The sequence below is a fragment of the Muscardinus avellanarius genome (assembly GCF_963383645.1).
Source record: "Muscardinus avellanarius genome assembly, chromosome: 10".
NCBI lineage: Eukaryota > Metazoa > Chordata > Mammalia > Rodentia > Gliridae > Muscardinus > Muscardinus avellanarius.
The window spans coordinates 70,245,141-70,268,547 of NC_137796.1; the positions used below are offsets into that span (position 1 = coordinate 70,245,141).

The 23,407-nt window shown below is 46.1% G+C and overlaps 1 protein-coding gene and 2 pseudogenes across 3 annotated transcripts in view; 2 read left to right on the top strand and 1 right to left on the bottom strand.

Moving 5' to 3' along the window:
- Window positions 1-14,161, bottom strand: part of PRKAR1B (protein kinase cAMP-dependent type I regulatory subunit beta) — a gene marked incomplete at both ends in the record, with an annotated part of 153,890 nt that extends 139,729 nt beyond the window's left edge. The window contains one exon of the mRNA XM_080703338.1: window positions 13,985-14,161. Coding sequence (XP_080559464.1) covers window positions 13,985-14,161 — 177 coding nt within the window. The remainder of the gene's footprint in view (window positions 1-13,984) is intronic.
- Window positions 4,693-5,251, top strand: LOC308268226 (protein Abitram-like; annotated as a pseudogene). Its single transcript has one exon. The product of its transcript is annotated as a protein Abitram-like (transcript).
- Window positions 7,600-7,909, top strand: LOC308268225 (peptidyl-prolyl cis-trans isomerase A-like; annotated as a pseudogene). Its single transcript has one exon. The product of its transcript is annotated as a peptidyl-prolyl cis-trans isomerase A-like (transcript).
- Window positions 14,162-23,407: the final 9,246 nt, after the last annotated feature.

The following is a 23,407-nucleotide window of genomic DNA, read 5'->3' on the forward strand; positions in this document are numbered from 1 at the left end:
AATAAAGTATATATGTTAAAATTATTCATATATAAATAGAAATATACATACACACACAAACACATATACATGCATGTACACTGCAAAAAAAGAAAAGTTCTCAAGTGGAGGGTAACAAGTGTATTTTTCACAGAGGCATCTCTTTCTATGGCATTTAAAATCCATAGCTCTGAGGTAAAATACCCCTGGTTTCCATCCTCAGTACCACAAAAAAAAAATTTTTTAACTGAAATCCATTACTAAAAGGACTGATGAGCCAGGCGTGGTGGCACACACTTGTCATCCTAGTACTTGGAAGGCTGAGACAGGAAGATCACAGGTTCGCGGCCAACCTCAGCTACTTAGCGAGGCCCTCTGCAACTCAGTGAGACCCTGTTTCAAAATAAAGAGTAGGCCGGGCGTGGTGGCGCACGCTTGTAATCCCCGCGCTTGGGAGGCGGAGACAGGAGGATCGCGCTGGTTCGGAGCCAGCCTCGCTGGTTTAAGAGACTCTGTTTCCACATAAAAATGTTAAAAAATAGGTCTGGGAGTGTAGCCCGTGGGAGTGTATACCAGAGGTAGAAGGGCTTCCAGGAACCCCAGTACCACCAAAAAAAATAATAATAATAAAAAAATAAATAAATAAAGAGTAAAAAATAGGGCTGGGGGTGCAGCTCAGAGGTAGAATGCCCCTGGGTTCCAACCTCAGTACCATGAATAAATGAATGAATGAATGAATGAATGAATGAATAGACTGATGGCTTTTATGGTTTTGCAGGACCTCCAGAAAGATGCCGTGCAAAGCTCCAGTGCCATTTTGCCAGCAGTAAGGAATGCTTCACTCCCTGAATCTCTCCCACAGAATCACAACCTTCTTAGTCAGGAGCAGTGGCACATGCCTGCAACCCCAGTACTTAGGAGGACTGCAAGTCTGAAGCCAACCTCGGTGCTTTAGGGATTCTCCCCAACTTAGGGACACCCTGTTTCAAAATTAAAACTTTTTAAGAGGTCTGGGGGTGTAGTTCAGAGGTAGAAAGCCCCTGGGATCAATCCTCAGTTCCTCAAAAATAAATAAAAATACAAAGGGCTGGGAGTATAGATCAGAGAGAATACCCTTGGTTCAAACCCCAGTACCAGGAAGGAAGGAAGAAAAGACAGGAGGGAGGGAGGATGGGAATTCTACCTTCTTCAATGGCCAGAGGTAAAGGACTCACTGGCCAAGGACCAAGCAAGACGGCATGCTGTAGCCTCTCTACAGGACTGCAGAAATAGAGATAGAGTCAACTGGTCTTAATCCACTAGTTTTTCTTTCTTTCTTTCTTTCTTTTTTTTTTTTTTTTTTTTTTGAGGGGTAGGGATTAAACCCAGGGACAGTCTACCTCTAAGCCATACACCCAGCTATATGGAAGGGGTATGTGAGTACTAGAGGTTGAACCCAGGGGCATTCTACATCCAAGCTCTGCCCCAGCCCTATTTTATTCTGAAATAAGGTCTTGCTCAGTCTTAGCCGGGCGTGGCGGCGCACGCTTGTAATCCCAGTATTCGGGAGGCTGAGACAGGAGGATCGTGGTTCACGGACAGCCTCAGCTACTTAGTGAGGCCCTTTGCAACTCAGTGAGACTCTGTTTCAAAATAAAGAATAAAGAAATAGGGCTGGGGGTGTAGCTCGGAGGTAGAATGTCCCTGGGTTCCATCCCCAGTAAGAACAAATAAATTAAATAAATAAATAAATAAATAAATAAATAGCTCAGCCTCCTCAGGTACAGGATTACATATGCACTACCATGCCCAGTTTTGTTTTCTTTTTGTTTGTTTGTTTTGGTACTGGGGATCAAACCCAGGGGCAGTCTACCTCCAAGCTATGCCTCCAGTCCTTTTTATTTTTTACTCTGAAATGGGGTCTCCCTAAGTTGCTGAATGTCTCACTAAATTGCTATGGCTGGCCCCCAACCTGTGATTCTCCAATCTCAGCCTGGCAAGTACCGGGATTACAGGTATGTGCCACTGTGCCCAGCTTTTTTTTTTTTTAAATTTTAAACAGGGTCTTGCTAAATTGCTGAAGGTCTCAATTGCTGAGGCTGGCCTTGAACGTACAATCCTCTTGTTTCAGCCTCTCAAGTACTAGAATTACAGGAGTGCACCACCAAACTCGGCTTTTATTGTTGTTGTTGTTGTTGTTGTTGTTGTTGTTGTTATTAACAGGGTCTCACTGAGCTGCTGAAGGTGTCTCTAGTTTGCTGAGGCTGGCCTTGAACCTGGGATCCTCCCCATCTCTGCCTCAGGCTTATTCCACTGCTTTTCACAGGCCAAGAGATGATCCTGGGAAATTGGATTCCCATGGGATTTTAGGGATCCCCTAGGTATTTGACACTTTGGGATCTGAGAGCCATGTGAGAATTTCCAAATAGCAAATTAACATTCTCCCCTGTTAAATGCAGTGGATGTGTAACTCAGAGCTTCACAAAACCCTGAACCCACCAGCTACTGCAGAAAAAGAAAACTGAAAACACTACTGAGTCTAGTGAGCCTTTCCACGTACACCCTCAGATTTCTGCAGTGCGCACAGATACACTGTTGTTCCCCTCCCCTTTGACAAAAGGGGATTGTACCATGGCTCGCTGCTGGTGGGAAGCTCGATGAGGACTGTGCTGCGGTGTCTGAAAGGGCAGCTCTGGTGGATGAATGGTGGCCCCCGCCCACACCGACATGTTAGAGTCTTCACTCTGCCGGTCCCTCAGCCTGCGACCTTATCTGCGGACAGGGCTTTTCCAGAAGCCATCGAGTTAAAATGAGATCATGAAGATGGCCTCAATCCAAGATCCTTATAAAAAATAAAATTTGGACAGAGAGACAGGAAAACACCATATGAAGATAAAGATAGCAATTAGGGTCCTGCAAAACACCTACAAGCCAAGGATGGTCAAAAATTGCCGGCAACTACCAAAAGCCAGGAAAGGCCTGAGACAGATGTCCACACGGCCACCCAGGGGAGCCAGCCCTGCAACACCCTGAACATGGACTTCCCCTCCCGCACTGAGAGAGGGGAAGAAAGCCCTGTGACTTCAGCCGCCCCCCGCCTGCTACTGATTACCAGCCAATGCAAACCAATACCGCAGCCATGGTATTAGGCATGACTGGACAAAGACTTATATAAGTCCATTATGGTTAAGCAGGAGTTGAACATCCCAAGAGCAAAAATCTGAATTCCAGAACACTTCTGGTCATGAGCATTTTGGATAAAGGATTCAAAAATGTTGGCAGGAACATCCTCCATGTGGAATGTGTGACTGGAACGAGGTCCCCAGGCCACCTTGCCCTGCGTCGAAACCCTCACCTGTCAGAGGAAGGAAAAGATCACCTACCAGAATAACTTACCTCTTTTTTTTTTTTTTTTTATGGTACTGGGGATTGAACCCAGGGGCATTCTACCTTTAAGCTGCCCCTCCAGTCCTTTTTATTTTTAGGGTTTTTTTTTGGCGGGGGGCAGTACTAGGAATGGAAACCAGGCATATTCTACCTCCAAGCTACATCCCGGCCCGATTTTTTATTCTTTATTTTGAAACAGGGTCTCATTGAGTTGCAAAGGGCCTCACTAAGCAGCTGAGGCTGGCTGGTGGCTGGCAAACCGCGATCCTCCTGTCTCGGCCTCCAGAATGCTGGGATTACACGTGCGCACCACCACGCCTAGCTCCTATTTTTTATTATTCATTTTGAAACAGCGTCTCACTGAGTTGCAAAGGACCTCACTAAATAGCTGAGCCTGTCCACGAACCCCGAGCCTCCCAAATGCTGGGATTACAAACACGCACCACTACACCCGGCTCTTATTTTTAAATTTTTAAATAGGGTCTTGCTGAGTTGGTGATGCAAGCCCTGAACCTCTGATCCTCCTGTCTCAGCCTCCCAAATACTGGGATTACTGGTGTGTACCACCATGTCCACCATGGGGCAAGATAGTTCCCTGTCGTAGGGGCCTGTCTTGTATACTGTAGTATGTTTAGCAGTATCCCCAACTTCTACCCACTAGGTGACAACTGATGGCAAAACCCACCCTCAATGAGGCAGCCAGATGTGGCTGGGTGAGAGCCACAGGTCTGCTCCCACTCTGGTGCCTCAGCTCAAGGCAGGGACCCACCAACAGCCTCCCGACGGACTCGCTGCCTCCAGTCTTTCCTAGAACTTGTGTCCAAGGGGACCCGCCACCTGGCTGGAGAGCATGTGTACATGAACCAATTCTAGCAAATTTGTGGCTTGAGATGAAAAAAGACTTAGGGCCACCTGCCTGGTTCTCTCTTTTTATTTTTTATTTTTTATGGTGCTAGAGACGGAACCCAAGGTCTAGACCCCCAGCACTATTTTTTAACTTTTTTTTTTTTTTTGCAGTACCAGGGATTGAACCCGGAGGGCATTCTACCTCCAAGCTACACCTCCAGCCATATTTTTTACTCTTTTTTTTGTTTTGTTTTGTTTTGTTTTGTTTTGGTGGTACTGGGGTTCCTAGAATCCCTTCTACCTCTGGGCTACACTCCCAGATAGATATATATAATAAATATATATATTTATATTTTATAATATATAATATATATTAAATATATATACTAAATATATATTAAATATAATATATAATATAGGGAAGACATCTCCCCTCCCCTCGCCGGCCCGGACCCTGCAGGGAGGCAGCCTTTGGGTTCCGGAGGGTGGGGGGTAGCGGCGCCCGGGGTCGCCATGGCTACCGAGCCCCCAGCCGCAGAGCCCCCGGTGCCTTCTCTCGTGGATCGTTACTTCACACGCTGGTACAAAGCGGATGTGAAAGGAAAACCCTGTGAAGACCACTGTATACTACAACACTCTAACCAAATATGTGTCATCACATTGGCAGAATCTCATCCAGTTCTTCAAAGTGGAAAAACAATTAAAAATATTTCCTATCAGATCAGTACCAACTGTAGCAGGCTTGAGAACAAGGTCTCTGGGAAATTTAAGCGGGGGGGCACAGTTTCTAACAGAACTAGCACCTCTGTGTAAAATTTACTGCTCAGATGGAGAGGAGTACACTGTATCGAGCTGTGTTAGAGGACGGTTAATGGAAGTGAATGAAAACATTCTTAATAAACCATCTCTTCTTCAAGAAAAGCCATCTACTGAAGGCTACATTGCAGTTGTGTTACCCAAGTTTGAAGAAAGCAAAAGCATAACAGAAGGGCTGCTGACACAAACATAATACGAAGAAGTCGTGGGGAAGCGCATCAACACCGCAGCAGCTACATCCTGAGGCTCATGATGGAGCCCGGTGGGCTCGTACGTGGGCCCAAGCATCAGTGCACCAGAGGAGAAGCAGCATAAATGTGAAGCGTACTGACCACCCAGCCATTAGGCTTTGAACATGGAATCATCCTGTCTCAGCCTCCCAAATGCTAGAATTATAGGTGTGTGCCACCACACCTGGCCTCAGAAAATGTTTTTCTGATTAAAAACAAAACTCTTTAAGGAAAATTTGGAAAACAGAAAAGTTTTAAGAAGTAAAAATGATTTACCTATTATGCCTATTATCCAGAAGTAAATATTATAGTTGACATACTTCTGTTAAAAAAATAATAATAATATATAATATATATAAAATATATATAAATATATATATATATATATTTTTTTTGCGGGTCTGGGGATGGAACCCAGGAGCATTTGACCTCCGAGCTACACCCCCTGCCTTATTTTTTTTATTCTTTATTTTGAAACCGGGTCTCACTGAGTTGCAGAGGGCCTCACTAAGTAGTTGAGGCTGTCCGCGAACCGCAATCCTCCAGGTCTCAGCCTCCCAAATGCTGGGATTACAAGCATGCGCCACCACGCCCGGCTTATATATATATTTTTTTTTTAAACAGGGTCTCTTAAGCCAGCGAGACTGGCTCTGACCCTGCGCGATCCTCCTGTCTTCGCCTCTCAAGCGCTGGGATTACAAACCTGCGCTACCACGCCCGGCTAGTCTTTATTTTTCAAACAGGGTCTTACTGGGTTGCAAAGGGCCTCACTAAGTAGCTGAGGCTGGCCGCAAACCACGATCCTCCTGTCTCAGCCTCCCAAATGCTGGGATTACAAGCGTGTGGCACCACGCCCGGCTATTCTATATGTATGTATGTATGTATGTATTTGTGGTGCTGGGGATTGAAACTAGGGGCATTTCACCTTCGAGCTACACCTCCAGCCCTATTTTTTATTCTTTATTTTGAAACAGGGTCTCACTAAGTTGCAGAGGGCCTCACTAAGTAGCTAAGGCTGGCCATGAACCTGTGATCCTCCTGCCTCAGCCTCCCAAGTACTAGGATTACAAGCATGTGCCACCACACCCGGCTTATTCTTTATTTTGAAATAGGATCTCAGTAAGTTTCAGAGGGCCTCACTAAGTAGCGGAGGCTGGCCGTGAACCTGAGATTCTCCTGTCTCAGCCTCCCAAGTACTGGGATTAAAGAGTGTGCTACCAAACCTGGACGCCTATCCCTTTTTTATGTTTGTTTGTTTGTTTATTTTGAAAAAAAGATCTTGATAATTTGCTGAAAAACAGGCCCTAACCTCTACTCCTGTCTGGGCCTCCAAAATACTAAGGTTGCAGGTGAACCCAGGAAGCTTTTTAAATTAAAAGACTAAACCAGGAATGGTGGTGCATGTCTATAATCCCAAAATTTGGGAGGCTGAGACAGGAGGATCGTAGGTTGTAGAACAGCTTCAGCAAGTAGTAAAACTCTCATCAACCTAGCTACCCTGTTTCAAAATAAAAATAAAGTAGGAAGCTGGGTGTGGTGGCACACACTTGTAATCCCAGTACTTGGGATGCTGAGACAGGAGGATTTTAGGTTCGAGGCCAGCCTCGGGTACTTAGTGAGGCCTCCACAACTTAAGGAGACCCTGCTTCAAAATAAAGAATAAGTGCTGGGCACGGTAGCGCACACTTGTAATCCCAGCATTTGGGAGGCTGAGACCGGAGGATTGTGGTTCGTGGACAGCCTGAGCTACTTAGTGAGGCCCTTTGCAACTCAGTGAGACCCTGTTTCAAAATAAAGAATAAAAAATAGGGCTGGGAGCCAGGCATGGTGTTGCAAGTTTGTAATCCTAGTACTTGGGAGATAAGAGGATCCAGGTTCACAACCAACCTCAGCTACTTAGTGGGGCCCTCCACAACTTAGTGAGATCCTGTTTCAAAATAAAGGATAAAAAATCAGGTTGGGGCATGCTCAGAAGTAGAATGACCCTGGGTTCAATCCCCAGCACCACAAATTAAAAAAAAAAAAAAATAGGACTGGGGTATAGCTCGGAGGTAGAATGGCCCTGGGTTTCATCCCTAATACCACACACACACAAAAAAATTTAATTAAGACTAAAAATGGGCTTTGCCGACGCCACTGTCACCCATTGTTTCCTGTCGCCAGCCACCAGCCACCCCACCGTGTTCACCGTGTTCTTTGACACCGCGGTCGATGGTGAGCGAGCGAGCCTTTGGGCCGCGTCTGCTTCAAGCTGTTTGCAGCAAAAGTTCCAAAGACAGCAGAAAACGTTCGTGCTCTGAGCACTGGAGATAAAGGACTTGGTTATAAAGGTTCCTGCTTTCACAGAATTATTCCAGGATTTATGTGCCGGGGTGGCACACGCCATAACAGCACTGGCGGCAAGTCCATCTATGGGGAGAAATTTGATGATGAGAACTTCATCCTGAAACACACAGGTCCTGGTATTTTGTCCGTGGCACATGCTGGACCCAAACACAAACGGCTCCCAGTTTTTCATCTGCGCTGCCAAGACCGACTGGTTGGATGGCAAGCATGTGGTCTTTGGGAAGGCGAAAGAGGGCAGGAACATTGTGAAAGCCATGGAGCACTTTGGGTCCAGCAACGGCAAGACCAGCAAGAAGATCGCCGTTGCCGACTGTGGACAGCTGTAATACACTTGACTTGTCTTTATCTTCTCCACCAAACCATTCCTCTGTAGCTCAGGAGAGCGCCCCGCCACCCCACCTGCTCGCAATAGCCGGTAATCGTGCTCTCGCTGCAGTTCTTTGGGTTCCACGTTTCCTTAATCCCCCTCCATGTCTAGCTGGATTGCAGAGTTAAGTTTATGATTACAAATAAAGACTAAATAACATTTAAAAAAAAGACTAAAAATGGAACTACCATATGGCCCAGCTATACCACTTCTCATCTCCAAAAGACTTAAAATTAGAACACTGTAGTGTTACATGCACGCCCATGTTTACAGCAGCACAATTGACGATAGCCGATTCATGGAACCAACCTATGTGTCTGTCCACAGATGAATGGAAAAAAAAAACGTGGCAAATACACACCACGGAATTCTTCTCAGCCATAAAGAGGAACAAAATTATGGAGCCGGGCGTGGTGGCGCACACTTGTAATCGCAGCATTCGGGAGGCTGAGACAGGAGGATCGCGGTTAGCAGACAGTCTCAGCTACTTAGTGAGGCCCTCTGCAACTCAGTGAGACCCTGTTTCGAAGTAAAGAATTTTTTAAAAATAGGGCAGGGGGTGTAGCTTGGAGGTCGAATGCCCCTGGCTTTCATCCCCAGTACCACAAAAATAAAATAAATAAATAAATACATACATACATACATACATACATACAAGCCGGCATGGTGGCATGGCCAGCTTCACCTACTTAGCGAGGACACTCCACAACTTAGTGAGGTCCTGTTTCAAAAACAAAGAATAAAACTAGGGCTGGGAGTAAAGCTCAGAGGTAGGATGCCCTGGGTTCAATCTCCAGTGCCACAAATAAATAAATAAAATAAAACATAAAAAGAGCTGGAAGTGTTGCTCTTAGGTAGAGTGTTCCTGGGTTCAATGCCCCATACCCAAATATATAAAATAAAAAACAGTCAGCCGGGCGTGGTGGCGCACGCTTGTAATCCCCGCGCTTGGGAGGCAGAGACAGGAGGATCGCGCAGGTTTGAAGCCAGCCAAGCGCTCTGGCTTAGGAGACCCTGTTTCCAAATAAAAATGTAAAAATAGGTCTGGGAGTGTAGCCCGGAGGTAGAAGCGCTTCCAGGAACCCCAGTACCACCAATAAATAAATAAATAAATAAATAAATAAATAAATAAATAAATAAAATAAAAAACAGTCTAAGCTGGGGAGGGTGGGTAAATTTGGTCAGACTGATGCTGGGAGTGTGAACTGATGCGCCTTTTTGGAAAGTTCTCTACACTATCAACAAGATTATTTTCACCCAGGAACTCCAGTTCTGTTTTGGGGGGTTTTGGGTTTTTTTTTTTTTTTCTGGTACTGGAGATGGAACCCAGGGGCATTCTACCTTTGAGCTACACCCCCAGAAAAAAAAATCCTATGGGCGATTATGTCAGTATGGTATAACTTTTTTTTTTTTTTTTTGGTAGTGGTACTGGGGCTCCTGGAAACCCTTCTACCTCCAGACAACACTCCCAGACCTATTTTTTATACTTTTTTATTTGGAAACAGGGTCTCTTAAGCCAACTCGCGCACAGCTGGCTTCGAACCTGCGCGATCCTCCTGTCTCCGCCTCCCAACTGCGGGGATTACAAGCGTGCGCCACCACGCCCGCACATGGCATAACTTTTAATATTAAAACTTGGAAGCAATTCACTTATCCAATCAGGGTAAGGTTGAAAAGCTTTATTTCTTCAAAAGAACATCAGGCAGCCACAGAAAGCGAGGTCTGTGGGGAGCAGATGACACATGGAAAAATACAAAATATAAAATTGTATCTGCAACATGACTATGCATGACTCAAAACACCCTGTTTCTAAAAAGTGCAACATTTGAGGGGGCAAGAAGTGGGGGATTCTGCAGAAGATTTTATTTATCTTTTGTGTGTGGGTGTAAACTAGGGATTGAACCCAGGGGCACGCAACCCCGAAGCCATACCCAGACCTACTTTGTCCTATTCTTTCTTTCTTTCTTTCCTTCTTCTTCTTTTTTTTTTTTTTTTTTTTGTACTGGGAATGGAACCCAGAGGCATTCGACCTCTGAGCTACATCCCCAGCCCTATTTTTTATTCTTGATTTTGAAACAGGGTCTCACTAAGTTACCACATGCTGGCCTCAAACCTGTGATCCTCCTGTCTCAACATCCCAAATCCTGGGATTACAGGTGTGTGCCACCAAGCCCGGCTTGTTTTACGTCTTTCTACTTCTGAACTTTTCAAGTTTTCTTTACTAGGCATGCATTGCTTTAAACTGTTTTTTGATGGATTTTTTTTTTTTTTTTTTTTTTTTTTTTGTGGTACTGGGGATGGAACCCAGAGGCTTTCTACCTCCGGGCTATACTCCCAGCCCTATTTTATATTTTATTTGGAAACAGGGTCTCACTAAGTTGCTGAGAGCCTCACTAAGTAGCTGAGACTGGCTTTGAACCTGTGCAATTCTCCTGTCTCAGCCTCCCAAGCGCAGGGATTACGAGCATGCACCACCACACCCGGCTTGATGGATTTTTTTTTTCCCCCTTTGGTGGTACTAGGGTTCCTGGAAGCCCTTCTACCTCCGGGCTACACTCCCAGACCTATTTTATATTTTTGAAACAGGGTCTCTTACGCCAGCGCGGCTGGCTTCGAACCTGCGAGATCCTCCTGTCTCCGCCTCCCAAGCGCGGGGATTACAAACCTACGCCACCACGCCCGGCTATCTGATCATATTTTTATAGAATAAAAATTAAAAAAAGAATAAAGTAGGGCCAGGCGTGGTAGTAAACAGTATAAGCCCTGCCTGCCGCCATAACACACCCCTGTAACCCCAGTATTTGGTAGGCTGAGTCAGGAGGATCACAGGTTCAAGGCCAGTGTGTGGTAATTTAGGAGGCTGTTTCAAAATAAAAGCCAAAAAGGGGTGGGGGTGTAGCTCAGTGGTAGGGTGCCTTGGATTCAACCCTCATTACCCCCTTACACACAAAAATATACCTGACATATAAATCCCCCTGGATGGAGACCTGGAGGCTTACTGGTGTTTAAAAGCAGATCTTTGAGCTGGGTGTGGTGGCACATGCTTGTAATCCCAGTACTAAGGAGGCTAAGATAGGAGGATCGAAGGTTTACGGCCAGCCTCAGCAATTTAGTGAGGCCATCTGCAACTTAGTGAGACCCTGTTTCAAAATAAAAGAATAAAAAAATTGAGCCGGAGGTTTAGCTCAGATGTAGAATGCCCTTGAGTTCCATCCCCAGTACTAAAAAAACAAAAGCACATCTTTGTGCCTGAACGGGGCTCCCCACATTCCTATTTGAGAGGTGCCCATGAGAGACCCTGTTTCAAAATAAAGGGATGAGATCAACACTTCAACATATAAGAACTGATAGAAACTTCCTTAATAAGGCCCTAAAAGCTCAGGAAATTAAAACAAGAATTTGTAAATAGGATGGCATTAAATTAAAAAGCTTAAGCCGGGCGTGGTGGCATACGCTTGTAATGCCAGCATTCGGGAGGCTGAGACAGGAGGATCGCGAGGATCGCGGTTTGCAGACAGCCTCAGCTACTTAGTGAGGCCCTTTGCCAACTCAGTGAGACCCCGTTTCAAAATAAAGAATAAAACTGAGGGCAGGGGCTGTAGCTCAGAGGTCGAATGCCCCTGGGTTCCATCCCCAGACCCGCAAAAAATAAATAAATAAATAAATAAAAATAAAAAGCTTCTATGCAGCAAAAGAAACCATGAAGAGTCTACAGAGAGAGCCTATACAATGAGATATCTTCACCACCAACCCCTCTGATAAAGGACTAATATCTAGAAAATACAAAGAACTTAAAAAACACTAGCCGGGCGTGGTGGCGCAAGTTTGTAATCCCAGCATTATGGAGGCTGAGACAGGAGGACAGCGGTTCACGGACAGCCTCAGCTACTTAGTGAGCCTCAGCTACTTAGTGAGACCCTGTTTCAAAATAAAGAATTAAAAAGAGGACTGGGGATATAGCTCTGATGTAGAATGTCTCTGGGTTCAATCCCCAGACCCGCAAAAAAAAAAAAAAAAAAAGAAACTTTAACACTAAAATACATATATATGGAAGCCAGGCATGGTGGTGCACGCTTGTAATCCCAGCATTTGGGAGGCTGAAACCAGAGGATCGCAGTTCGTGGACAGCCTCAGCTATTTGGTGAGGTCCTTTGCAACTCAGTGAGAACCTGTTTCAAAATAAAGAATAAAAAAGAGGGCTGGGGATGTAGCTCTGAGGTAGAATGCCCCTGGGTTCCATCTCCCATATCACAAAAATAAATAAATAAATAAATAAATAAATAAATAAATAAATAAATGGGCAACTGAATTGAATAGACACTTCTCATAAGAAATATAAATGGCCAATAACTATATGAAAAAATGTTCAACATCATTAGCAATCAGGGAAATGTAAATCAAAGGTACACTGAGATTCCATCTAATTCCAGTTAGAATGGCAATCATCAAGAACACAAATAATAATAAATGCTGGGGCGGGTGTGGGGAAATAGAAACCCTATTACACTCTTGGTGGGACTGCAAACTAGTGCAGCCACTGTGGAGATCAGCGTGGAGGTGTGGAGGTTTCTCAGAAGATTGGTAAGGAAACTACCATATGACCCAGAGACAGAGCTCCTGGGCCTCTTTCAATGAGATCAGAGTATTATAGAAATATGACCATACCCATGTTCATAGGAGCACAATTCACAATAGCCAAATTAAGGAATCAGCCTAGGTGTCCATCAACAGATGAATGGATCACAAGTTGTGGTATTCCACACAGTGGAATTTTACTCAGCCATAAAGCAGAACAAAATCATGCCATATGTAGGAAAATGAGTGAAACCCAAGAACATGTGCTAAACAGGATTAGCCAATCTCGCCGGGCACAGTGGCGCACGCCTGTAATCCCCGCGCTTGGGAGGCTGCGATAGGAGGATCACGCGGGTTCGAAACCAGCCTCAGCTGGCTTAAGAGACCCTGTTTCCAAATAAAACATATAAAATAGATCTGGGAGTGTAGCCCGGAGGTAGAAAGCCTCTAGGTTCCACCCCCAGTACCACCAAAAAAAAAAAAAAAAAAAAGAATAAAAAATTGGGCAGGGGGTATAGCTCGGAGGTCAACTGCCTCTGGGTTCCATTCCCAGACCCACAAAATAAAGGGGGGAATGGGAGCCAGATGTTGTGGGGCACACCTGTAATTCCAGTACTTGGGAGGCAGAGAGGAATATTTCAAATTCTCAGCAACCTAGCCAGACCCTGTTTTATTTATTTATTTTTATTTATTTTATTTATTTATTGTATTGTGGGGGGGGGGGTACTGGGGATGGAACCCAGGGGCTTTTCTACCTCCCGTCTATACTCCCAAACCTGTTTTATATTTTATTTGGAAACGGTCTCACTGAGTTAGTTGCAAAGGGCCTCACTAAGTAGCTGAGGCTGTCCGCGACCCTCCTGTCTCAGACTCCCAAATGCTGGGATTACAAGTGTGCACCACATGTATGTACGGCATGACTAAAAGTCGCTCCTGCCTCCATTCCCCACGCTGAAAATGGCCAGAGCACCCATAAATGACCTCAAAAACTGGGTCAATTCTCACGGGAGCACTTAAAACACCGTACCCCTTAAACATAGAAGGGAGGATTTTTTTTTTTTTTTTCTTGTACTGAGGAAGGGAACCCAGGGGCATTCTACATCTGAGCTACACCCCTAGCCAGGTTTTTTATTCTTTATTTTGAAACAGGGCCTCACTAAGTAGTTGAGGCTGGCTGTGAACTTGTGATCCTCCTGTCTCAGCCTCCCAAGTACTGGGATTACAAGCCATCACACAGGGCAGAAGGGGAGATTCTGTGGCCAGGAAGACCATACCTAAGGATAAGCCTGAGACCAAATCCGTTTTGCTCCCCATCTTTCAGAAAGACCCTCAGGTTGCTATTCTCCTGACATCCACCCTTCTCTGGAGAAAGGCAGGAGGCAGGAGGAACGAGGGGCTTGCAGCTACTGAACTCCCGGGGACACTTGCAAAAGGACACCAGAGAGTGGAAGCCACTGACCTTCTCCAGCTTTTCAAAGTGCTCCCGAAGGAACCTCATGGGGCGGTCCGGCTTGGAGATGCAGAGGTGCACGATGCAATCTTTGAGCACCTGCTGGATGCCGTGCTTCTGAACGTACAGCTCGCATCCCTTCAGACTGTCCTCCTCCTCCAAGTGGAACGAGGACGGAGAGGCCATGGTCAAGGTGTTCTCTTCTTGCCCCTGAGGAAAACACAAACCACAGGGACTTTAGCAGGAGCTGGGGTGCGAAGCTGGGGTGTGGGGGCTGCACTGCTGTGCTTCTTAAATATGCACAGGGCACACAATAAGGTCTATGGCCAGTGGTCAAATTCAGTGAACGGTGGTGCACAAGGAAAAGTGGTTTTATTTTGCATTTGTCAGAGTCCTTTCATTTGGGGGCTGGATGAGTTGTGTATCATTAACCACTGCAAAAGCCTTACCTCTGAAGAGGCTCTTAGGGGGATGTAAAAGGAAGATAGAGAACTTGGAGGTGATCCAGAAGCCCCCATCTGCATCTCCGAGAAATCTGAAGTGGGAGAAGTGGGGTGCCTAGCTCCCTGAGTGTCCAGCCCGGGGTTATAAGATCTCACTTTCACTCACACACACCAGCCCCCTTTTTAAGGACACTTGTGTGAAATGCAGATGTTGTCGCAACCTGGGGCCCCAGCTGGAGGCATGCTCCAGGAGATGGGGGCGGGGTGGGGGTGGGAAAGATGTTGTTAAAGGGTCTGGGTGGACTCTTTCAAGGGAAAAGACAGGAAAACAGCGGGAACCCCCGCTGGGGGGCCTCGCTGTAGGGAGGAACCCGGAGAACAATAGCGGCCAGCCCGAACGCGCCAGAACCTGCCCTGCGCTCCTTCGGGGCAGGGTTAAGTCACAATGGCCAGGTCGCTGCTCCCTCTGCCCCACTCCGAGCCGCCCTCCTCCAAGAGGCCCCGGGTTTTCAGGCCACCAAGAAGGCGGCCCCAGATCCCGCGCCCCCACCCCGCACTCGGCCAGGCCTCTCCGAGGACCGAGACCCTTCCCGGACCGTGATGGGGGAATCCCTGGACCCCAAGAGAAAACGCAGGCGGGTACCCCAAACCCTGATGGGATGCCTCGGGCCCCAAAAGATGACACGGCGGGGACACCCCCAGACCGTGATGGGGAGCCTGACCCTAAGAAAGGACGTGGGCGGAGCCCCCAGACCCAGATGCGGCGCGGGCCGGAGCTGGGGCGCAGGCCTGGTTCCACCTCCCCAACCCCCTCACTCCCCAGGGGCCCCGGGGCCAGGGTTTCCCCAGACTCGCGCGCTTCCCGATGGGCCTCCCAGCCCCGGCCGAAGCCCTGTTCCGGACCGGGCAGGTCCGGTGCAGACCCCACCCCAGCCCCTGTACCTGGATGCGCGAAGCCCGAGGCCGGAGGTGGTGACGCGGGGACGCGGCGAGCGGGTCCCCGCACTGCAGCGGCGCCGCCCTCTGCCCGCCCCCGCCGCGCGCCGCCAGCTGCACCCCGAACCCCGCCCGCGGCGTCTCCCCACCGACCCGCGGTCCCCCCTCGGCCGCCCGGCCTCCCCGCCCCCACCCAGTCCCGGACCCCGACCCAGGGCAGGCGCGCGACACTCCACAGGCTGGACACGACGACAGAGGACGCCCACCTCCCCCGCCGCGCTCAGACCCCGCAGTCACCCACCCTGGCTGGTTGCAGCTCCCGGGGCCCGGGAGATGGCCCAGGCACCCCTCCTGTTGGGGTGAGTTCTCAGCTCAGGAACTCGGGGTCTGCAGGGTCCTTGGCTAACGTGACGGAAAAGAATTTCAGTACGCGTCAGTTAGAGACTTAGAGGTTTATTGGGGAAAAGGGGAGGAAATACACATTCAAGAGAGAATGCGGCCCCTCAAGATGAGGAAGGCGTTTGGGGGAGTTCAGGGTTCTCTTCTTATAGGGGACTTTCGTGAGGGGTGGGCTAGAGAAGGTATGTGAGGATGGGCTCAGTCCGGTCATCCCCAGGCGGTTTATTTATGGCGGGCAGGTGGTCTGGTCGGCCTCAGGGTGGATGAGCTCAGTCCAGTAGTCCCGAGGGCTTCCTGATGGTCTGCGGTCTGGTCAGCCTTAGGGTGGATGATCTTGGGTTGATTGGGGTCCTCATTAGCTGATTGACGGATAAGCTGGGATATCCTAAATTATAGGTTTTCTCAGAGATATTGTTAACTCTAGGATCTGCAGGTTTCCCAAGAATTTATGGTAGAGTCAGGCCTGGGAAAGAGGACTGGTTTGTGGACTAGAGGCAGAAGCACTTCAGCTCCAGGTTCTTATATCAAAGTTATATATTTTTACTTTTCCTTCCCGTCTCCTTTCTACCTACTTTTTTCTTCTATCCTACATCACTACCATGCTGTCAGGGCCTGTTTCAACCTGGGTGAGTGGGGGGTTACCCTCCCTGATCTCCTGATCTTGCAGCCCAGGCCTGCAGGAAAGAGATTGAAATCAGGGGGACTCTACTTCTGAGCTACACCTCCAGTCTTTTTTTTAAAATTAACTGATTAATTAATTTTGTGGCACTGGGGATTGAACCCAGGGGAATTCTACCTCTGAGCTACACCCTCTACCCTATGTTTTATTCTTTATTTTAAAGCAGGATTTCACTAAGTTTTGGAGGGCCTAAGTAGCTGAGGCTGGCTGCAAACTGGGATTATAAGCATGGAACACTACACCCAGTCTTGTTCTGGTTTTTTTTTTTCCGTATTGGGGATGAAACCCAGGGGCATTCTACCTCTGAGCTACACCCCCGGCCCTATTTTTTTATTCTTAATTTTGAAACAGGGTCTCACTGAGTTGCAAAGAGCCTCACTAAGTAGCTGAGGCTGTCCGCAAACTGAGATCCTCCCAGTCTCAGCCTTAAAATGCTGGGATTACAAGCGTGCGCCACCACGCTCGGCTTCTCTTTTTTTTTTTTTTTTTTTTTTTAAGGGTTTTGCTAACTTGCTGAGGCTGGCCTCCCATATGTGATCCTCCTGTCTCAGCCTCTCAAATGTGGGGATTACAAGCGTGTGCCACTACACCTGGCTCTCTTTTTTATTTTGAAACAGGGTCTTGCTAAATTGCTGAGGCTGGCCTTGAACCTGCCATCCTTCTGTCTCACCCTCTCAAGTGCTGGAATTATAGATGTGCACCACTGCACCCAGCCAGCCAAGGTCTTGAGTTGTCGTGGAATGTTCGTTTTGGTTCAGATGAGACAGAATTTGAGTTCTGAAACAGGGCCTTTTCTTTTTTTTTCTTTTCTTTTTTGGTACTGGGAGTGGAACCCAGGGGCTTTCTACCTCTGGGCTATACTCTCAGACCTGTTTTATATTTTATTTTGAAACAGGGTCTCACTAAGTCGCTGAGAGCCTCACTAAGTAGCCGAGACTGGCTTCGAACCTGTGCGATCCTCCTGTCTCAGCCTCCCGAGTGCGGGGATTACAAGCGTGCGCCACGATGCCCGGCTCTTTTCTAGTAGCTGTGCCCAGGATGAGTGTGTCTGTCTATGACATGGATGGAGCCAGGGGCATGCTGGAGGGTGGGGGCTGGGGAAGCCAGGGCTGCTTGTCCCACCCCTGGATGCCTTCTGTTCATGCCAACTTCACACTGGCAGGAAGAGACCAGGCCAAAGCCAGCTGTGCTGGGGAGCCTGGGCAAGGCCGGTGAGCCCGGGGAGGGCCTGTGTGGGTAGTTGTGTGTGACCAGGTGGATGGGGCAACAGGTGAGTATGGAACAGGGGGGCGTGGGCAAATTAGTTGCGGACGGGTGAGTGGAGGATGGTGGGAAGGACAGGTGGAAGTAAACAGGTGAGGGGGGGGACAGGCGAGCGAAAGTAGGGAGCAGATAGGTGTCTTCAAGACCCTGTGTTGGCAGACAGCCTCAGCTACTACTTAGGCCCTTTTCAACTTAGCGAGACCCTGTTTCAAAATAAAGAATAAAAAATAGGGCCGAGCATGTAGCTTGGAGGTAGAATGCCCCTGGGTTCCATCCCCAGTACCGCAAAAACATAAAAATAAAAATAAAAGTAAAAAAGAGAGCCAGGCCTGGTAGCACATGCTTGTAATCCTAGTACTTGGGTGGCTAAGACAGGAGGATCACAGGTTCATAGCCAGATTCAGCTACTTAGTGAGGCCCTCCTCAACTTAGAACCTGTTTCAAAATAAAAGATTAAAAAATAGGGTTGGGGGTGTATCTAAGAGGTAGAATGCTCCTGGGCTCAATCCCCAGTTCCAATAAGTAAATAGATAAATGAATAGGACTGGGTGTGTAGCTCAGAGGTAGAGTGCCCTGGATTAAGTCCCAGATCATCTGCCTTCTACCTTGCTGGCCATCTCCTCTCCCCTACCCCTCCTGCCACAATTCCTCTAGCCCCTCCAGTTGGGCCTGGTATAAAGGATAATGAAATAGAGCCAGGTGTCCCCGGCAATGCTGGTGGTCTGGCTTTGGGGGAGCAGGCTCTAGGGCTGGCTGCTTCTCTCATGGGACTCTCCCGAGGTTCTTTGGAAACCAGTCCTCTCTAGGGACCTCCCTTTGCATTGTTCCTTGGGAGGAGAGTGTGGAGAGCCCTCTCTGGCTCATCTCAAAGGACATCCTTCTAATCTCAAGGTACCCACCAAATGACCTTAAATTGTGCTGGGACATTGCACCTTAACAGAGAGTCCCCTTGGACTGTATCCTTGGATAGTAGGCTGCCTGTCAGGATGCACCTAGCCCACAAAAAAACAAAAAACAAAACAAAACAAAAAAACAGCCGGGCATGGTGTAATCCCAGCATTCTGGAGGCGGAGACAGGAGGATCAGGCGGATCTTGGTTTGCCACCAGCTTCAGCTACTTAGTGAGGCCCTTGGCAACTCAGAAAGACCCTGTTTCCAAATAAAAAACAAAAAATAGGGCTGGAGTGTAGCTCGGAGATAGAATGCCCCTGGGTTCCATCCTCAGTACTGCAAAAAACAACAACAAAAAAAACCACCATGAACACTAAACCATTTTTAAAGCGTATTTGTGTGTGTGCATGCATGTATGTATGGTGTGTGTATGTATGTGTTACCCAGCGGCATTCTACCTTTGAGTTATACCCTCAGGCTTATTTATCTTTTTATTTTGAAACAGAGTCTCGCTAAATTGCAGAGGACTTCACTAAATCGGTGAGGCTGGCCACAAATCTTCAATCCTCCTGTCTCAGCCTCCCAAGTATTGGGATTACAAATGCCCACCAACAGCTCAAAGCATTTGTTTGGGGGGGTACTGGAGATTGTGCCCAGGGGCATTCTACCTCCAAACTACACCTCCAGCCCTATTTTTTATTTTTATTTTGAAATAGGGTCTCACTAGGTTGATGAGCATTTCACTACTTGCTGACGTTGTCCTCAAACCTATTGGGATTACAAGCATGTGCCACCATGCCCTGCTGAAAGTGTATTTTTAATTTTAAAAAAGCATGTCATGAAACTTTGCACGCTTTGCTATTATTTAAAAGATGAAGATAAGCTGGGCATGGTGGCACGCTTGTAATCCCAGTATTTGGGAGACTGAGACAGGAGGACCACATGTTCACGGCCAGGCTTAGCTACTTAGGCCCTTTGCAACTCAGTGAGACCCTGTTTCAAAATAAAGAATGAAAGCCAGGCGTGGTGGCGCACGCTTGTGATCCCAGCATTCGGGAGTCTGAGATCAGAGGATCGTGGTTTGCGGACAGCCTCAGCTACTTAGTGAGGCCCTCCGTAACTTAGTGAGACCCTGTTTCAAAATAAAGAATAAAAAAATAGGGCTGGGGTTGTAGCTCAGCGGTAGAATACCTCTGGGTTCCATCCCCAGTACCGAAAAAATAAAAAATAAAAGATGAAAATATGTATCAGTGTATATTCAGGCACAGAATTTCTCTGGAAGGACACTGCCAAACCCAGTTACAGAGGAGGCCTCTGGGGTCAGGTTGGTGAGGGGAGATTGTACCTCTGACCAAGAAGATAGGAGGAGACTTGCAGTATCCTTGTTTCTTGGGGACATTTTAAAAGTTATGCCATGTCCACATATTACCTACTCAAAAATAGCTAATCTTCTTTCGTGTGTGTGTGTGTGTGTGTGTGTGTGTGTGTGCGTGTGTGCGTGTGTGTGACACTTGACATTGAACCCAAGGGTGCAATACCTCTGAGCTATACCCTCAGCCCTTTTTCTTTTTCTTTTTTTCTTTTTTTTTTTTTTTTTTAAACTGGGGTTCCTGGAAGCCCTTCTACCTCCGGGCTACACTCCCAGACCTATTTTTACATTTTTATTTGGAAACAGGGTCTCCTAAGCCAGCGTACGCGGCTGGCTTCGAACCTGCACGATCCTCCTGTCTCTGCCTCCCAAGCACGGGGATTACAAGCGTGCGCCACCACGCCCGGCTTGTTTTTCATTTTGAAATAGCATCTCCCTAAATTACTACACACTGGTCTCCAACCTGAGACCCTCTTGTTTCAGTCTCCAAGTACTAGGATTTCAGGCATGCGCCACCATACACAGCTTCATTTTCTTTATGTTAAAATGATTAAATCTTCCTAGAAAAGATGGAGCATTTAAAACACCCATTATTTTCAATCCCTCCTGGAACCATGCTAAATCCACAATTCTGTTTTTTGGTGTGTGTGTGTGTGGTACTGGGGTTTGAATCTAGGGAGGGTTCTACTACTGAGATACATCCCCAGTTGCTCCCTTTTTCTTTCTTTCTTTCTTTCTTTCCTTTTTTTTTTGGTACTAAAGATATTTAATCAGTATTGCATAACTAGAATTATCTTTAAGATTTTATGCCCCAAACTAGAACATGTACCCTTCCCTGCAAACTGGTCATATGCCAGTATTTTCTGTCTCTGAAGGATACCTCCATCTGTTCAGGGATCCAAGCCAAAAACTATGATCCCGCCCTAACATCTCCCTGTCTCAAACTGGGCGCAGTCGTGCGTGCTTGTAATTCCAGTACTTGGAAGACTGAGACAGGAGGATCACAGATTCAAGGCCAGCCTTAGCTACTTAGTGAGGCCCTTTGCAACTCAGTGACACCCTGTTTCAAAATAAAGAATAAAATAATAGGGCTGGGTCTGTAGCTAGGAGATAGAATACCCCTGGGTTCCATCCCCAGTACCACAAAACAAAACAAAAAGATAGCTGGGTGTGGGGGTGAATGCTTGTCACCCCAGTACTTGGGAGGCTGAGACAAGGATTGTAGGTTTTTGGCCCACCTCAATTACTAAGTGAGGCCTTCCACTACTTACTGAGACTGTTTCAAAATAAAGAATGAAAAATAGGGCTGGGGGTATAGCTTGGAGGTAGAATGCCCCTGGGTTCAATCCCCAGTACCAACACACACACACACACACACACACACACACACACACACAATTTAAATAAAGAGGGCTAAGGGTGTAGCTTGGCGATAGAATGTCCCTGGGTTCAATCCCCAGTACCAAAAATCAAAAAAATAAAAAACTTTTTTTTTTCATATTTATTTTTAATTGGTGCACTGTATTCATACATCATAGTGGGATACATACTTTTGTAGACATACATGCACACATTGCCCAGTCAGCCCCCACCCGATCCCCACCCCGTTCTCTCCCTATCCCCCCCTCCTATGCTTGGCTTAGTAGTTGACATCTAGTATTATAGCAATTTATCCAAAATTAAAAATGATAATCTCTCATAACAGTTTCATTTGTCTGATACCAAGCTTTTGATGACTTAAAGATAACATTTCAATATTTCTTTTTGCTTTCTTTCTTACCAGAGAATCTATTTTTTTCTATTTTTTAGGTGAAACTATCATATATTTATATATTTATTTTTCAGGAAAAAAAATCTATCCTAATATGGAATATGGACTCTAGGTACCCACATCGATCTTGAAAAAGAACAAAGCTAGAAGATATATATTTTCTGATTTCAAACCATATAAAGCTACAATAATTGAAACAGTGTAGTACTATTCTAAAGGCAGATATATAAACCATTGGAGTTAAATAAAAGCCTAGAGCTAAATTCTTCCCTATATTGTCAAGTTATTTTTGACAAGGTTTCCACGAACATTTGGTGGTGGAAATAATAATCTTTTAACTAAATATTGTTGAAACATAATAATTACATGGAAAAGAATAAAATTGGACCCTTACCTAATCCCATATACAAGTATTAACTCAAAATAGATAAAAGACCTAAATATAAATCTTAAGACTATAAACTTTTAGGAGAAAATCTGGGTCATAAAACCTCACAACATTGAAATTGGCAGTGATTTCTTGGTTATGATTTCAATGGCACAGGCAACAGAAGAGTATACAAACTCCCTAAAAAATAAAAAACATATTGTATATCCAAAGACAATGTAACCAGAGTTAAGAGTTACTAATAGAATGGGATAAAATATTTCCAAATGCTATATCTGAAGGTATATTAATATTCCAACTAGAAATCCTAAAAATTAACAACAATAAAGGCAAACAATACCCTTTAGAGATAGGTAACAGACTAACATAAATAATGAATCTCCACAGATAACCAATCTTAGTTGTCTGTTGGATGGAAAATCTTGTTTCTCTAGTTCTGATGTGTGTTACCTATTTCTTCTTTGTAGTTTATCTCTTTGAGTTTTTTCTCTAGTGCTGGTTTTGAAGACATAAATTCCTTCAGTTTCTGTTTGTCATGGAAGCTTCTTATTTCTCCATCTAATTTGATAGAGAGTTTTGCTGGGTAGGAAATTTTTGGCTGGAAGTTGTTTTCTTTCAAAATTGGGAATATGTTACTCCAAGCCCTTCTGGCTCTCATAACTTGGTTTGGGAAGTCTGGAGTGATTCTAATTGGTTTGCCTCTGAATGTCACTTGGCCCTTTGCTTTTGTTGCCTTTAAGATTCTCTGCTTGGCTTCCACATTGGTCATTTTGACAATTATGTGGCGTGGGGATCCTCTTCTCCGATCCTGTCTAAAGGGAGTTCTATACGTTTCCTGGACCTGCGTATCGACCTCTTGCTCTATGTCTGGAAAATTTTCTGCTATTACTTCCTTGAAGAGATTGTTGATCCCTTTGGTTTCACTTTCTTTTCCCTCCTCTATTCCAATTATTCTTAGGTTAGCTCTCTTAAAATGGGCCCATATTTCTTCAATATCAGATTCCTGCTGTCGGATATTTTTTCCTAGATTAGAAACTATGCGTTCATTTTTGGAATGATCATCTTCTAAGAGCGAGATTCTGTTCTCCATGTGTTCTAATCGGTTGTTTGTGCTTTGAATTGAGGCCTTTACTTCATTAATTGCATCCTTTATCTCTTTTTGGCTCTCTCTGAGTTCTTTTCGAAGCACCTCTATTATTTCTACAGTTATTTTCCTGATTTGATCTTCTAGAAATCTCTGATTTTCTGTTTTATCGGGTTCTGATGTTGTGGGGTTGTGAGCATTAATTGCTC